General features: G+C 46.5%; 1 protein-coding gene across 1 annotated transcript in view; it reads left to right on the top strand.

Moving 5' to 3' along the window:
- The first annotated feature begins 6,034 nt into the window (after nt 1-6,034).
- The window catches only part of Rasgrp1 (RAS guanyl releasing protein 1), a 63,822-nt gene continuing 52,877 nt past the window's right edge, over nt 6,035-16,979 (top strand). Inside the window, exons 1-2 of the mRNA XM_021184485.3 lie at nt 6,035-6,635; nt 10,821-11,005. Coding sequence (XP_021040144.2) covers nt 6,301-6,635; nt 10,821-11,005 — 520 coding nt within the window. The 5' untranslated portion in view covers nt 6,035-6,300. The remainder of the gene's footprint in view (nt 6,636-10,820; nt 11,006-16,979) is intronic.

The following is a 16,979-nucleotide window of genomic DNA, read 5'->3' on the forward strand; positions in this document are numbered from 1 at the left end:
CACACTTGTGTATAGTACAAACACAGCAAACCCACACAGTGACAGACAGACAGACACAGAGACAGAGACAGAGAGAGACTTCCCTTTTAAAAGGAAACGTTTCCTTCCGAAGCTTAAGGATGCATCTGCCCAGTCTTTGAGAAATCTCTCCCCACATTGATTTGCCATTATTTTCTCTGCTACTCTCATGCAAGTTGGACTACAGGTTCTCAGGAGTTTTTGTTTCAATGCTGTGTTTATCACAGCACTTTTTTGAATGCAGATGGAATTGAGCAGTTTAAGGGTTTGGTTTGTTTGGCTTTGCTTTGTTTCTTTGTTTTTACCCAGAAAAATCCATCTTTTTTTTTTTTTGGCTTGTCCAGATGTTTGAATCTTTCTATATAAACTGCACCCCCACCCCAGCGTTTACCCATGCGCCTTTGCAGGTAATAAGTGATTAAGCAGAATGAGTTCACTGAGGTATACAATACGAGCTTTATAAATAGTGTTTGTGTGGCCAAACTGGTTTTAACTTTGGAATTGGTGCTGGTAGACTGTACTGTCGGCCTCTGGAAAGAGGCCCAGTATTGAATTTTAATCACTTCAGCCCTCTTTTTAGACCTACCTGTCCCAGGCACCCACTGGCAAACCTGAGGGTGTGTGCTAATTGGATCACACCCAAAGGGGAGAGCAGGGAGAAGGAGCTAGAGCAGACTCCGGAGAACCAGGACCTCCCCGCCCTGCCAAGGCAATTGAGAGGCAAACAGACTGATACACACCAGTGGGTGATGGGAGGGTGTGTCGCCCCAGTATTGTGGTTCTGCTCTAACTCTCCCGAACCCTTCATATCCCTTTTCGTTAGCACCCCTCCTTTGTTCTCCTCTCCCCTCTAGGTCAGCTCTCTGTTCCTGTGATCCTTTGTATCCATACCCTGGACCTTATGTCCTCTGAAAAACTGGCCCTTCCTCCATGGGTGTGAACACAGCTCCAGGGGTGTGAACACAGCTCCGGGGGTGTTCACACAGGGTGGAGCATCCACCCTGGCAGCACCCACCCTGAGCATAGAGGAGGCAGTCAGAGCATTAAGAGTCCTGCGTCTGGGGCAAAGTTCAAGCTTCAGGCTCTGATTCTTTAAAACTCTTCTGAGATAGGCATTGAGCCCATTTTTAAAAACGTCTTGGGGCTGAGAGTCAAATTCAATCTAACACTAAAGTCAGACTTTAAGTCACTGACTGAGTCCATCCTGTCATCCAAATGTTGTGACTGAGTCCATCCTGTCATCCAAATGTTGGTAAGAAAGAGTGATACTGTCTGCTACCCTTGAACAAAGTAGACTTACCCAGTTAGCATCAAGACGGGCAATTCTCACACATCCTCTCACCTGTACCTGTAAATCTCTCTCTCTGTCTCTGTCTCTCTCTGTCTCTCTCTCTGTCTCTCTGTCTCTCTCTCTGTCTCTCTGTCTCTCTCTCTCTCTCTCTGTCTCTCTCTGTCTCTCTCTGTCTCTCTCTGTCTCTCTCTCTCCAAGAATAAACATCATGAGACCTTTTCTATGGTTTGGTATAGTATGGGATGGGGTGGGATGGGATGGGATGGGGTGAGATGATATGGTATGGTGTCATGCTGTGTCATACTCTATCATATCATATCATATCATATCATATCATATCATATCATATAAAATCATATAATACATAGTATTATATTCCTTATATTTAGTATAGTTTATTACATTATCACTACTTGTCTATCCTGCTAGCATCTTAAAAGATGCAGAAGTCAAATGTGATGCCATTTAGAGACACTGTTTCTGCCTATGTTCTCTATAGGGTAAATAAATACAATTCTGCCAGGCTCTGGTAAAGAAAGTCAAAGAATCAGACAGCAATTTCAAAGCAGCTAACAACAAGAATATGTTTTCACAATTAGGATCTGTACTTGGAGTGGTATAACATAACACAGTGTAATTACCTTCATAAAATCCCCTTTGAAGACTTGGGGATAGATTAGTTAGTAAAATGACTGTCTAGCTTGCTTGAGCCCTGGATAAAACAGCGCTGCATAACCCAGGTATATCAGTAGGTACCTGCAATGCCAGCAGCACTCTAGAGGTAGAGGTAGGAGGAGCCATCCTCAGTAACATAGAAAATTTGAGGCCAGTTGGAGTTACACGAGATTTATTTAAATACAAACCAACAAATGGACTTCTGTGAAGATACCTCAGAGCAGTGGAGCAATGACAAACCCTCCTCCAGACAGATACTCCCTGAGAGAATTTCAGTGTACACCAAGACAGAGTCCAATTCTAACCCCAGGTCTGAAAGACAGAAGCAAAGGATCACCTCTCACAGAGACATGCCCTCCTAGCCTGGATCTGAGGTGAGTCACAGCAAAGACCATATTTACAAGCCTATGGGTTTGCAGGTGACAATGTGCAGAGAGAAAGACACTTTGGAACATTCAGGCGTAAATTCAATGTTGTTGTCATTGTTGTTGTCATTGTTGTTGTTGTTGTTGGTCAAAGTCCTCCTTTCATGACTCAGAGATCTATGAAAGAAGAAGTGGAAAGACTCTAAGAGCCAGGAACACTGATGACTCCAGAGAAACAGTGTCTTGCAGACACACACACACACACACACACAGCTGATACATGTATGAACTTAAGAGACTGTGACAGTACATATAGACCTATACAAGTTCAAGCCAGGCACAATTCCAGGGCAGAGACAAGGAAGTAGCTACAAAGACCCATTTCTAACACAGAAGCTATTTGCTGTTAATACCTCCTTGAGAGACGGAAAATCAGTTTATACCACTGGAATCCACTGCATATATTAACCATGCTCCAGAACAGGTCTCATGCTCAGAAGCAGGTGACCAACACAAAATAGACTCCATGATTTGTGTGTGGGTCACTGAATTTTTTGGTTTGTTTTGTCTTTCTGGTTTGTTTTGCTTTTTTTTTTAAGAGAGGAAGAATATGAATTCAGGTAGGTGGGTGTAGTAAGATCTAGAATCAGTTAGGGGAGGGGAATGAATAGGATCAAAACAGATCATATAAAAAAAAACTAAGAGGCCCATAAATAAAATCAAAACTCACGGTTCAGGGGCTGGAGCAAAGGCACAAGAGTGAAGGGCATTTACTACTCTTTTTTTTTTTTTGTCTTTTTTTATTTTAATTAGGTATTTTCTTCATTTACATTTCCAATGCTATCCCAAAAGTCTCCCATACCCTCCCCCACTTACTACTCTTGGAAAGGACCTGTGTTTGGTTCCCAACACCCACATAGTGGCTCAGAACTACTCCTAACTCCAGTTCCAGGGAATCCAACACCCTCTCCTGACCTCTGAGGGCATCAAGCATGCACAAGCTACATACACACACATGCAAGCAAACAAAGAAAACTGTGGAGCAACCAGCCACAGTCACATACATAATGAGGCCATGTACCCTTGCTTCAGAGACAGAACCATGGTCAGCAACTGCGCCATGATCTGACCCCATTTCACCCTCTGTCTATTCAGTCTCATCAAGAGCCCAGTGACCCATGGATGCTGGCTTTTACTTACAGACCCAGCAGCTTGACTTGGATGCAGACCATGGGGAGGGGGGAGCTCATCTTGGACATTTCAATGAGGATAGTGGTGTCCTAGCACTGAAGGGACAATCTCTAGATGGGAGAGATTTTTAAAGTCACAACATATTTATATATTCATTTATTTGCTGACTTGGTTACTGCCCATGTACTAGACATGCGAGCTCATGAACACAAGGACCTTGCCTGTCTTGTTCTCTCCAAGACTCTCAGTAACAAGAACAGCATATGACACTAGGGAGGCATCTGGTAATTATATCTTAAAAGGGCAATTAAGTCTTAGGCAATGTCATGTAGATTCCCCAAGCATAGCCAGTCATCAGGCCAGGTCGGAAAAAGGTGTGTATAGCCTGTACCTATGTCTGCCCTCTAGGGTAACCTGGGTATTCTAGATAGGCTGGGTATAACTCCACCTTTGTATGGTTACCGAGTAAGGAGAGACGGAAGGCAGAAGCAAGCACACAAGCAAAGGGCACAGAAGGAGTGATGAGAGTATAATGTGAGAAGTCAGGTACCCAGCAGGCTATGGCTGGAGGCCAAACAGACAGGAGGGTCCATCCATGAGAGTACACAATGCTATGATATCAAACTCTCATTTTCTAGGTAACTGGGGATGAGGGTGGTTCCTAAAGTTTGGAAACAGAAAAAGAGCACAGTAGTAATGCAACCATGCAGGGAATCAGAGAAAGGAGATCTCAAAATTAGGGTGTGCAGTCTACCCCATAGATCCAGGTGAGGGATGGTGGGAACACACACACACGGGTTTGTGGCTTTGGAGACAGAAAGGAAGTGACAATAAAAGAGAATGATGGAGAGAAATGTCTCTAGTAGATGCCAAGTGTAGATACTCAGTGGACCCCTGTGGGTCATGTTGAAGCCATGAAAGAAAAATGAAACCACCTCACTTAAGCCTGGATCATATAGAAAAGCCAATGACAGTTAAACCATTCCTCAAAAAAAAAAAAAAAAAAAAAAAAAAAAAAACCAGAAAGTAGGGCTGTGGTTGCAAAGGAGTCACACACCATGTCCCTCAGGTAAGCAAAAGGTCTGTGGACCTTCGTTAAGAACCCGATTGAGAAGAGGAAGAAAGACTGAATGGATCCTGGCTGCCACAGAGACATGGGCTGTACCAGTGAGAAGGGAAGAAGCAGCAGGAAAGGGGGCAAGATGGGGTAGGAAGAAGGAGCCATTTGGTGCCCAGTTGGAAGTGCTTCATCTGCACATGAGACTGCACAGGACAGGAGGTGAAGAGGGAAAGGGAGCTGACCTGATTTTTAGGAGGTTAGGGGAGGCAGGTTGCTGAGGGAGGCGTAGGTGAAGCTCACGGAAGGTCTCAGGTGAGTACTATCTTGATCTATCACAAGTATTCCATCATTCTGGGAAAAGTAAGGGGGGCTCTCACCTCATCCAAAACTGCTCCCAGTGATGCCACCCTGCATACCGTCTTCAACTCTATGTTTGCCTGTATCTGTTCTGCCCTCATCCTGCACGACCCCGAGGTGACATCACCAATGCGCAGGAGTATCCTCAGGAGAAACGTCTTCCCAGGCTCTGTGACAAGAACCTCGGATCTTTTAAGTACTTTTTTTCTGTTTCTTTTTTTTTTTTCCTTTTTTGGGGGGTAGGGGGGGATCTTTCATATGTAAGCAACTGAACTATGTAGACCTTCCTCTTGGGCTTGGCTGAGCCCTTTGAAGCAAGTGTGTATTAGATTCTGTTTTCCAAATGTGTAAGCATACATTGGTATGTAATTTTAGACTGCTCTCCACTTCTGACCCCATTTTATCGGCCTTGTTTTGTTGCTGTTGTTTCTCATACTTATTTTTGTAGGTTGTGTATTCTTGTAAGTGATCCTGAATTCTTTTCTAGGACAACATTGCACATAAACATGAGGAAATAACACGCGATATAGCAGAAGGAGGTCTTAAAGTCCAGAACGTTGTGGCTGGGAAGATCACGGGATGTGATAGCAATAACGAGGGTGTTATTAGGCCAGTCCAGCAGGGACTTAGAGACGCCAGGCAGAGCTCAGTCTGGGCCACCTCTCTTTTCGGTTTACTGGCTGTGAGAGCCTGGTGTTCTCTAAATCTTACGCAGTGCCCTCTTTGCGTTTGGAGGGGTGGCTTAACGAGGTAGCATGTAGGAAACAGCACTGGATCAGCATTAGCTGTTGTTATTACCGTGGCCATGTTCCAGACAAGTAGCAGGTAGGTCTCCCCTCTTGGCCTGGTCTGCTGGCACGCTGACATTGCAAGAAAGCCCCTCCCCTAGCCTTCCACTCCCACTTGGCTCCCTTGGTCTACCACACCCACAGACTCCCAAGCAACAGCCTCTAACCTGACAGCTCACCTCCACACCCACCGCCTCCTCCGTAGTGCAGTGCACACAGCTAGATTTTCTCTTTTTTAAAATGTGCCAACGAGAACTAAGTGCGTAGTAGTTTAGGGGGGTTCTGCCTTCCCTGCCCAGACGCGACTGTGTACCCTCACTGATACATACAAGACAGTCCTGCGATCCGGGAAAGGGTCTCAGCAGAGCCCCCACCCCCCTATGGGACTCGTAGCCTTGGGTGGAGGTAACTCTTCGCAAGGCTCTAGCTTTGTCAATTTCGGGGCAACTCACTCTGCACCCCTCGGACCTAACTCTTGGGCTGGGAGAGATGAATGGCAGGCGGGGATGAAGGGAGACTCTAGGGCGGCGCAACGCCTCGGGGCGCTACCAAGTAATGGGGGCAGGATTCGAAGAAGAACTGAGGGCGCCCCACGTTTCCTCCAGCCTGATGATAACATCAACGCCTGTCAGGTGGTTGGTGCGAGAGAGTGTGTGCACGCGCGGGAGCGAGCGTAGGGAGCGCGCTCGCACAAACTTTGTGCCTGCGGGTGCGCCTGGGTCGGCTCGCCGGGCTCCAAGAGTGGTCGGCTCCGGGCTGCGAGGGCCAGCGGCGGCCGAGGGATGCGCGGCGCCCGGCCGAGCCGATCCCACCGCTCTAGGTGAGACGGCTCCAGGGGCGCAGAGAGCCGCGGCCATGGGAACCCTGGGCAAGGCAAGAGAGGCTCCGCGGTGAGTAGCTGCGTCTCCTCGGAGAGCGCTGCACCTCTACTGGGGAAGGATAGCTGAGCGGTGTGCCCTGTGGTCCTCTCCAGTGGGTACGAGGAGGGACTAGACGACCAGGGCGCCTCCCTCGGAGGAGAGTTGCCTACAGGGGTAGACCATGATCGGGGACCTGGGAGCCAGGTCAAGATAGGCGTGATACAGACAACCTCAGAGTCCAGCACACCGGGACGGGAAGACAGAGTTGGGCTGCTGGGGTGGCGAGGCCACAGGTCACCTGGGTAGATCTGGAGTGGTCTGGGCCCAACCAAACCTTTCACCTACCCAGCGCCCACAACAGTCGACCTCCCTGGATGCTCTCCATCTGGGCACCCGCGGGAACTCCCACTCGCATACTTTCCGTGCCCCTGGCACCTGCTGCGGGCGCGGGTCTAGGGCAGCGCCACCTTGTGGACTCTCCTGGTCTTTCAGGAGCTACTCGTGGCAATGGCTGCAAGCGGAGGTGGCAGTGCTTGGCTGCCCTTTGAGGAAAAAAAAGTTTCCAAATCAATGGTCTAAGAGACTACACTCCTCCCCTTATACTCTACAGAGATGTTTGGGAGACGGAAGGTGAAGGAAGAATGGCTATGAACAGTCCATCTCTTGGGCAGCAATAAGGGGCCCGGGGTGGGGGTTGGAGGGATGTCAAGAAATTTAGCGTTTGTCCTCAAAACACCAGGACCCCGTAACTGCCTGGACACCACTTAGCCTTGGTTAGGGCCGAGCACGTTGTGTCCTTCACAATGCCATTCACGTGGACTCAGATATGACCGCACCATGCCTGATCTGTAACTATGCCCATTAAAATTCCCTGTTGGGCCATATCATCCCCTGAGTGTTCTCAACCTTACCTTGCGCTACACTATAAATGGGTTTGTCCATTGAATTAACTCTGTATTATTGGCGGCGTGGGGCAGGACTGGAAGATACAGTCAGCAGAAATGGCCCTGTGAAAGCTGCCTTTTCTTATAAACAACTATGAGATGTCCCGGCCCTCCTCTGTTTCCTCCTTTGCCCTGAGGATAACTGTGCCTGAAGACTAAGTCCCCCAAATCGATTCAGACTTCGAAACCTCTCCCCAGGCTCTGGGGGGTGGGGAAGGCAGAAGCTAACTACTGCAGGCCTGAGAAAACATCTTGAAGTTAATGGGTTTCTTTCAAGCTTTTGTTTTTGTTGTTATTGTTGTTATTTTGTTTTATTTAATTCATAAGTTTAACTGGAAACGTGTGGCTACTGCCCTTTAAAATCATGACTTTGTAGAATTAGAGGCTGTTCATTCTTCAGATGGTTAAAGCATTCTCAAAGTTGCCTATCATAAAGCACTGTATAAATCCTTACCTACAACCATCTCACCAAGAGGTGGAGGGAGGGGAGAGGGCAAAGGACGTGAGGCTGGGATCTAACTTGGTGAAGAGTGTTTGCCTGGCATGCAACAATCCTGGCTTTGGTCCCTAGCATCATGTAAGAAAGAAATTAAGATATTTCTTTTAATTCCTTTGGTTGCATCTTGGTGGAGTGATAGGATTGTTCGTTTTCAGTCAGGTATGATGAGGGCATATTTGCAATTCCAGCACTGAATAGAAAAGACTGAAACAGAGCTTCAAGCCACTCTGGCTACATAGTAAGACCCCTGTCTCACAAAAACAAAACAAAACAAAAAACAAAAAACAGAAACAAAAACAAAACAAGCAAAAAAACTTTTAAAAAAAATTAAAGAAAGAAAGAAAAAAAGAGAATGTGACCTGAGAGTTTTTCCAGGGCAAGCAGTCAAGAGACTGGACAAAGCTTCTGTGTGCACAGAGTGCTGTTGGCTTTTAACACTTTGCCTTCCCTAGTTTCTCATGCCCTCTGAATTGCTCCTCACTGGGCTAGGTTTAGGTAGTTGTCTTTGTTTCTAGGAAGGGAAGGGGGCCAAGCTAGGAAGTGTGCCTTGGTGCTAAGGAAGCTGGCTGCTAACCAGCTGTGCACCTGTGGCCAATATATCTCTATTGCATAGCTGTAGGTGTTTGGGAAAGGACTGTGGAGAGACGACTAGCCAGCTCTTGGGTCCTGGTGACCATTTCAGGGACCTGCTAAACAAGTAGGAGCTGAGATGCTGCCTCTGCATCACCAGCCATCTTTCTGAAGCACACGGTTGTTATACATTGAATAAGCCCTTTTGGGCTCTTGACAATCGACTCACCAATTTCAGTGCAGTAATAAACACACAGTTTCATGCAAAAAAAATAATAAAGCCTACTAAATGAATAAAAGCAAGAAGTACCCCAGGTACTGGTCCCTGAGATAGCCCATATGAACAGCCTCAGTATGTGTAGGACTCAGTTTCCATATCACAAGGTAGCATCTTTCTAGACTGTAGCTTCATACACAATGCAAATTCCTGCACAGCATCTTTGGAACATGGAAACTTCATGCAGGCTGTTGCTATTTTCAGGTTATCAGTTTATTCTCAGACAGTCTCATGGTCTGGATAAAAGTCAGTGGTGGTCAAGAGTTTGGTGAATTTCTGCAGCACCAACCTGATTCTTTGGGAGTCGTTGGCTTGGGTTAGCATGTTCCAAGTCACCAGGGTGACTGCACTTTATTGGTCCCAGCTTGGAACTGAGCTCCATGCACACCACAGCCCGATGCTCTGAAGTTGGAGCAGAACTGGAAGGGCCAGGGTGACTCCTGGAATCTGGCTGTGTGGCGTGTCCTATGTTCAGGGTACTGTCTTTGTGCAGACTGATTTCTACAAACCCAGGTGTGCGCAGAGTGGGGGATGGATTTTTGCTTGCTTGCTTGCTTGCTTGTTTTAACTAAGGATTTGGTTGGCCTCTTCCGAGCGAGGTTTAGACCTTGTCAGAGGAGCTCTTCCACCCAGACCCTGGAAGTGCTTTGCCCTCCGCTTTGCCCTCGACAATCTTGAGACATTCACCTAGAAGTTACGTGGTTACACTCGTTGTCTTGGTCAGATTCCCCTACTAGAGCTTTGTGTATTAGGGAACTACGAGATGGCTTTATACAAGAGTAAGTAACATGCTATGGACATGTATAATTTACAGAGAAAGTTACAAAGGCCATCTCACCACTGTCTCCCCCCCCCCACCCCCGGCCTACTGTAATATCTTACTCATGGGAATAAGTATGCGGTGAATCGATGCAGACTTGTGTTTCTAGTATGTGCTATGTTTCTAGACTGTTAACTCCTTCTCTTCTTTGCCAGTTAAACTGTACATTAGCCAAGGGTGCAATGAGAAAAGAACTAAGGACATGCCAAAAAAGCTATCAGCAAAAATGCCTATCATTATTGAACCTTCAAAGATTATAGACGTGGGTCTCCGTGTGGTTTTTAATAAAGAGGAAAATAAAACATACTGCATGAGACACTTCGCATGGTGACCTGTATCAGCCAGATCATGCCAAGCTAAGGATGAGCAGACGAAGCGCCACCAGACTCCTAAGCCATTTCCAGATCCAAAATGGTTATTTTACATTCAGTTCTAGAGCAGGCAGCTCAGCTCAGAGCCAACCCCTCCCCAGTTTCTCTTTGTTGAGGATCAATGTAAAGACCCGATGGAATACTGTTTACTGGTCTAAGTGATTCATAGTGGTTCCTTGTGTTATCAAAAATGAAACCATTTATTAAAACCAACCAAGATTTGTAAGAAATGCAGAGGTGACTGAAAAATCTAAATGTCACCCCCTGCTTCTTCAAGATTCTTAAAGCTAGTTCAGGGGACCTCCTGCCCTTCTGTATCTTTGGCATTGCTTAAATGAATGAAACTATCCAAAAAGGATGCTAAATGAACCAGTCCTTCAGACCCCCCGGTCTGTAGCCTAGCAACTAGAAGCTAAGGGCTCCCAAGGTAGCTTCTTCCCTCTGCATCTCCCCTTCTGGAAGAGAGACGGCAGCATAGAGCAGTCCTTACACCAATGGGGAGAAGGCTATTGCTGCCCTGGAATCTCACCTTGCCATTTGCTGAGGAGATGTCTCTTTAACAGCCAACCAGTCTGTTCAGTGCTTTTGCCAAGTGGGAGGGGTATGCCTTCTACCAGCCCAGCTTCAGGGACTCACTGTCCTATCTCCTCTTTGCTTGGTCTTCGGAGCCTGGAGCTGCCATTGAGACCCCCAGCTGCTCTGTCTATCCTCACTTGAGTCTCTCTTTCCCCCAGGAAACCTTGCCATGGCTCCAGAGCTGGCCCCAAAGCAAGACTAGAGGCCAAATCAACCAACAGCCCTCTCCCTGCCCAGCCCAGCTTGGCCCAGATCACCCAGTTCCGAATGATGGTGTCCCTGGGACATTTGGCCAAAGGAGCCAGCCTGGATGATCTTATTGACAGCTGCATTCAATCTTTTGGTGAGTTGGGCAACTGCCCACCTATATAGAGATTGCTGTGTTACTTTGTTCTTTGCCTTAAAAAGTGTCTTATACAAGAGCAACCTAGATTGTATTTTGCCTTTAAAAATAGCTTTCGAGCTTTTGAAATGTTGGAGACAGTCTGTAGCGCTTACGGCACATGACTATGTGGGTGGAATAGGTCGTGATGAGAAGTACAATTTGAAGTGAGAACTTAGTGAGCGAAGTTGGCATTTTCCTCACATGGTAGTTTGTCTCATGTTGGGAAAAAAAAATCACAAATTGATATTGGTTATTCTTCTCCTCTAGTTCTTGTGGTTGAAAAATCATAAGTCTGTCTCACACCGCCAAATACAATTTGAAAACTTTTAGGTCATTTGGACAAATAAGGTCTTGACAGTTCCCCCTTACAATCTGGTCTTGTGCTGTGTTTGTGACTAGAAGATGAGGAGCCCATGTGTTGCAGGTCGAGGTGGGAGGACCTGAGCACATGGGCACATAGGCCAGCGGCGGTGTATGGTCCAGGTGCTCCCCTCTGTACTGCCAACAAGCAGTGCCCTGAAAAGATTTCTTTTTATCCAAACATTTTCCTTTGATGGTTGCTTATGAAATGGTGACTTGAAAGTAGTACTAAATGTTGGGTTTGCTTCCAAAGGGGCAGGATTAAAACCGACAGATTTCAGTGAAACCCATTAATTCAGAGATGTTTCAGCATCCCCATGTCCCCATTTCTATGCTCATGCATCTCCCTCTGGGAAGGAGATGAATTTGTAGGACTCGGCTCTGAAGCATCAGCCCACCCCAGCCTGATCCTCCTGGAGAGCAGAGGGGAGTTGTGCTCAGCTCTCAGAAGTGGGGACTGTTGGTGTTTAGGTCCAAACAAGGACCTTATTTATAGACTTGGGGAAGACTTGGCACTTTGGGGAGATTCTTTTTGTGCAACTGCCTCAGTTTTGGTTTAAAACCATGCTTCTTAAACATTCTTGCACACACAGTTTGGGGGTTTTGATTTTTTTTTTTTTTTTTTTTTTTTTTTTAGTAATGCAGATGGCTAGGTCCCACCCCCAGAGTTTCTGCCTGAGTAAGTCTGGCCAGGGTGGGGTCCAACAATTTGCATTTCTAACAAGGTCCCAGGTGAGGCCCTGACAGCTGCTCCCAGAACTCCACTTTGAGAATCACTACTTTTAAGTACTGTTGGCTGTAGACTTCTTGACTTTGAAAGGAAGCAGATTGGGTGTGTGACTCAGGCTCAGTGTTTACCTAACAGGCAAGGGCTTGAGTGCAGGCTCCATCCCTGAAAAAGAAAAGGCCATTCATTCTGCTCCCTGGTTTATCTTTACCCGAAAGACTAATTCAAGATGAGTTTTCTACCACTAAGCTACATCTTCACCTCCAGATTGAATAACTTTGTGTCTCAAAATCATCATAAACAATTTATACATTCAAGGAGACAGCTAGAAGCTGGTGGAGACCAGTGGCCATGTGGTAGTCATTAGTGTTGTTAGATAAGCTCCTTGACTGCTAATTGTATTCAGTAGACCTGCAGAGAGCACTGTATAACTATTGCATGAACAAGGACCTTTACTCTCTGTTTCACTGCTGAGAACACTGGGGCCATCACTGTGTTTATCATGTGAACTCTCTTCTTTTTCTACCCGTCATCCAACTACCTGATGAGTTCAAGCCTGTTTTCTTACCCTTCAAATACTTGTAGCTTCAACCTCAAAAATACATGGTCAATTCTGGAGTCCTTTCCAGAAATAACCAATCAGAACCCACTCCCCCAGCCAGCCCTACCAAGGCAATGGTACATTGTTTCCTGCACTATGTGAAGGTAAAAAGTGGTGCTTTAAAGATCAGGAGCTGAGTAAGTGCCACTGAGACTAAAGTTCCTCAGGCCACTACCAAGAAGCATTTATTAAGTCTGTAATTATGCCTGACCCTGCACTGGGTGGCACCCAAGAAAGTCACAGTGACCAAGTGGCTGTTTCATTAGCACTTATGACACCTGTGAAATACCCAGTTCAGGAACACACACACAGACACACACATGCACATACCTGTGATAATAAGTTAAGGTGCAGTGTTTGGAAAACACACACAGTCACACACTCACACACATACACTCATACACACATGCACACACACGATAATAAGCGAAGGTGTGGTGTTCAGGAACACATTCACACACACACACACACACAAATAACAAATGAAGGTGTGGTGTTCAGGAGCAAGTTTCTTGTACTAGGTAGGGTTTGAATCAGGGCACTTATTGATAAGGACCAGTCATCACCTCACATACCCTGGGGCATAGGCATGCTGTGGACAAAACCCCGAGCTTTCTGTATTATATGTTACAGAATCTCCCATCACAGAGTTTATATGAAAGACACAAAACAGCCAAAGCCAGGGAAGAATTAGAAGGATGCCTTTGTGAGTGGGCCTCCTCTTGTTATCAGTTGACCTAGCTCTTGTGGGAGGAGCAACACTCTGAGCCGTGAAAAGCCGGTTTGAAGATAAAGGCAACTTGACTAATTCCTTTCTTTACTTTTTCCTACCTGCTCATTTCACCTTCATGATGATGCCTAGGATGTATTTCATGAGGCTGTGTACACAGCACCCACAGCCCCCGAACACAGGGGCCATTGTCAGACACATTTTAATTAGTTAAAACAAAACCAAGTGTAAAGTTTAGTTCATGCCACAGCAGCCAGCCTTCCGAGTGCTTGATGGCCTCAGGTGGTGACTCCTGTGAGACCGAGTAAGCAGACAATGCCTGTGGTCACAGAGAGTCTGACTTGGGTACTGGAGAGGGAAGACAACTGACCTGAGGAGACAAAAGGTAGGTAGATTTTTCTGGAAACTGAGGTTTTATTCATGTCTCAGGTACACCTAAGGGATAATCTAGATACTGTTTAAACCTCATGGGCATTGAGACGTGTATACTGAAAGCTGTCTCTTGAGCGTAATTGTCAGTTGTCCATCCCTTCCAGCAACTGTTCTCTTGGAAGGCTGGAATAGAAGGCCTTTAAGGATACGCATGCAAATGAAGGTACTGTGGATGGCCCCCAGCAAACCTCTCTGTATCAGAAGGTTACAGATCTGTGATTAGAAACACCAAGCCTCCAGTCTGTAGCTTTACCCCTGCACCAGCCCACTCCGACCTTCTGTTTTAATCTGAGGGCATGCTACTGTGGCTGCTAGTTAACGAGATCCCAGCATGATGAGGTAGATCATCACAGCAGGTGAAACACACCATCCGGTAACAGGTTAAAAGCCTATGAGAAGCACTTAGACTTTTCGCTTCTTCCTCACTTTGCAAGAGGGCTCCGAGCATTGGGGCCAAGTGGAAAAATGAAATACCCCAAGTTACAAGGTTCTTTCATGTCTCCTCTCCGTGCAAGAGAACTCTGATAGCATCAGGGAACAGTTGCACACGTGCCTCAGAAAGCACGGTAGCAAGCAGTTCCTCCGTGTCCAGATCCGGATGTCAGGGCCAAGGACAGTGCATCCAAGTGGCTTATATTATATGGAGTGTTATATTTTTTCTTGGTGTTCCCTGTGTATTAATTTTTCTTCTATATTCAAAACAACCCTGAAGTAGGTCAAGTATTATTATCTCCATTGGGTGAACAAGAAGAAAAGTGGGGCATCTGAGATCTGAAACAACACACCCTGTACCCACCATCTAAATAGAAAACAGGCTGCCTTTTTCTTCTGCCTCTACCCCCCCCCCCCAGCAGCTATTTGTACCCTGAGCTCGTGCAGATGTGCCTCACTTCCCAAGACAGGCCTCATAGTCTCAGAAGAGATTTCAGATTTTGTGTTGCACAAGGTAGGCTGGCAACCTGTGCTTGCTAGTCTGCAGGCCTGGTCTCCCTCAGTTAGAAACCACATTCCGTTCAGTGCAAGAAATAGTCAGACTTCACCTTTATACCATCAACTGAAGTTAATTGAGTCAAACTTATATTTGTAAGTTTCTATGTGTATGCGTTGTACTAATGTTTCCCAAACTAGAAAGACCCTAAAACTAGTGAGAGTAGTTTCTGTACTGTGGGCTAGTTGAATACTAAGCTCCTTATAGACCTTAAGGAATTACAGTCTTTGAAACTGGAGCTGAGTAAGGGCAAGCCCGTGCTTTGCTGGAACCACGGTCCCCTCCACAGCAAAGTGACGGTTGTATGTTCCTCATCTCTCTGCAGCTTTAACTCTGCACACTGAGGCAAGGTGTACAGGAGACAGGCACCACACCACGCTCTATGACCCAGATGAGTACTTAGCACTGACACCTGTAGGCACCAAGCCACATATATAAGGTCACATATACAAAGCCTTACCTACTGCTGATAACAACCCCCATGGGTAAGCCACAGCTGTCCCTGAAGCCTCCTCAGTGGAATTCCCCAGATTTACAAGGTTTCTCGTAGAAAACAGCAAACAGTCATTTGCGGGGGCACCCTAACCTAAACACCTGGGGGTGTCAGAAGTGTCCAGTATGCCTGGTGCTAGCACTGTGGAGAGAACTGGCATTCTCTGTTCCATGTGCCACTTAGGCTAAAGAGCCCTTTGCCATGTCTCTGCTGGGGTGATATCAGCCAGTGCCCCTGCAATATCTTCCCTTTCATGTGTGTGAGTTCTGGTGACTCTTGGGTCTGAGGAAGGAGATGGTTTAACCCTCTTCACCTCAAACTTTCCTGTGTGGCATTATCTCCAGGAACCCTCCCTATGTACTGGGACAAAATCAGTCCTTCAAACGATGATGCCTAAGAGCCACAATTTCTCAGGAGTTCTGGGTACTTTTCTTCAGTAGGTGGACCCAGAGAAATGAATCTTACTGCTGACTGAAAGACAGAGGGTGTGGAGTAGCTGAGCACTTATGGCTCATGGGTGCAGTGGGGGATGGGCCTTCCCTGATCTGACCCTGCTGGGCACTGTGCCTTGTTAGTTTCCTCTCTTAGCTGATAGGGAACTGGGATTCCGAGGAAGGAAAGGACACATGCCTGGCCCAGCTCATTACTGGACCAGCTGCTGAGACCAAAGCTCAGGTTGGCTCTCTGAGGCTTGTGTTCTCTCTGCTGGAATAGAGTCTCATCCTGTGTGAGTTTGTCAGACATGCAGCCCCTCATGAACTGATACTGATCACCACTTCCCTGTAGCCCACTTGCTCCTTGGACATCCCAGAACATGTTCTTAGGCTTTCTAAGAAAACAAAACCAACAACAAACAGCTCTGAGAAGCAATGGAACAAGTAGGCTTTTCAATTTATAAACAAATAAAGCTCTCGGGGAAGCCAGAAAGCATGAAAGCGGTCCAGCAAGGTTTAATTAGAGATACTCTTTGCCTGGGAGCATGTTGGAAATCCCAGCACAAGCTATCAGCGAAATTTACAACCTGTCAGCTTTACACTCGGGGCTGGGGGCTGGGGGCTGTTCCGATCCATTCCTGATGCTACAGTAAGGTCTCCATTCTTGTCCCCAGCCAGTCTCCTGGACTCACAGGCCTTCCAGAAGAGGCTGAGCTGGGAGGAGCCAGAGAAATGTTCAGGGAAGCCCTGAACAACCAGCCAGATGATCCTGTTTGCCAGTAGATTCTTTAAGGCTTTCATTGGAAAATAAAAGGAATTCAAAAGCAGTCTGTTCTGTTGACAGAACAGTGGCTGGCCCTCTGAGAGCCTCGGAGAAGGGCATCTTAGGGGCAAACTTACCTCCTGGCCCTCTAATTGTTGCCTCATGCCTGAAGCACTTGCTGATGCTAGGTACTTCAATGCCAAACAGTCTGACATCCTTAATAATCCTTAATAAGTAAATTAATTATTAATAACTTAATGATCCTTGCCGAATCGACTATAATGTTGAAAAGGGGGCATCTTTTTTTTTCAATATTTTTTATTAGGTATTTTCCTCATTTACATTTCCAATGCTATCCAAAAAGTCCCCAATACACCCCCCCCCACTCCCCTACCCACCACTCC

Source organism: Mus caroli, unplaced genomic scaffold (genome assembly GCF_978045245.1).
Source record: "Mus caroli unplaced genomic scaffold, Mus_caroli_1 scaffold_2, whole genome shotgun sequence".
Classification (NCBI taxonomy): Eukaryota; Metazoa; Chordata; class Mammalia; order Rodentia; family Muridae; genus Mus; species Mus caroli.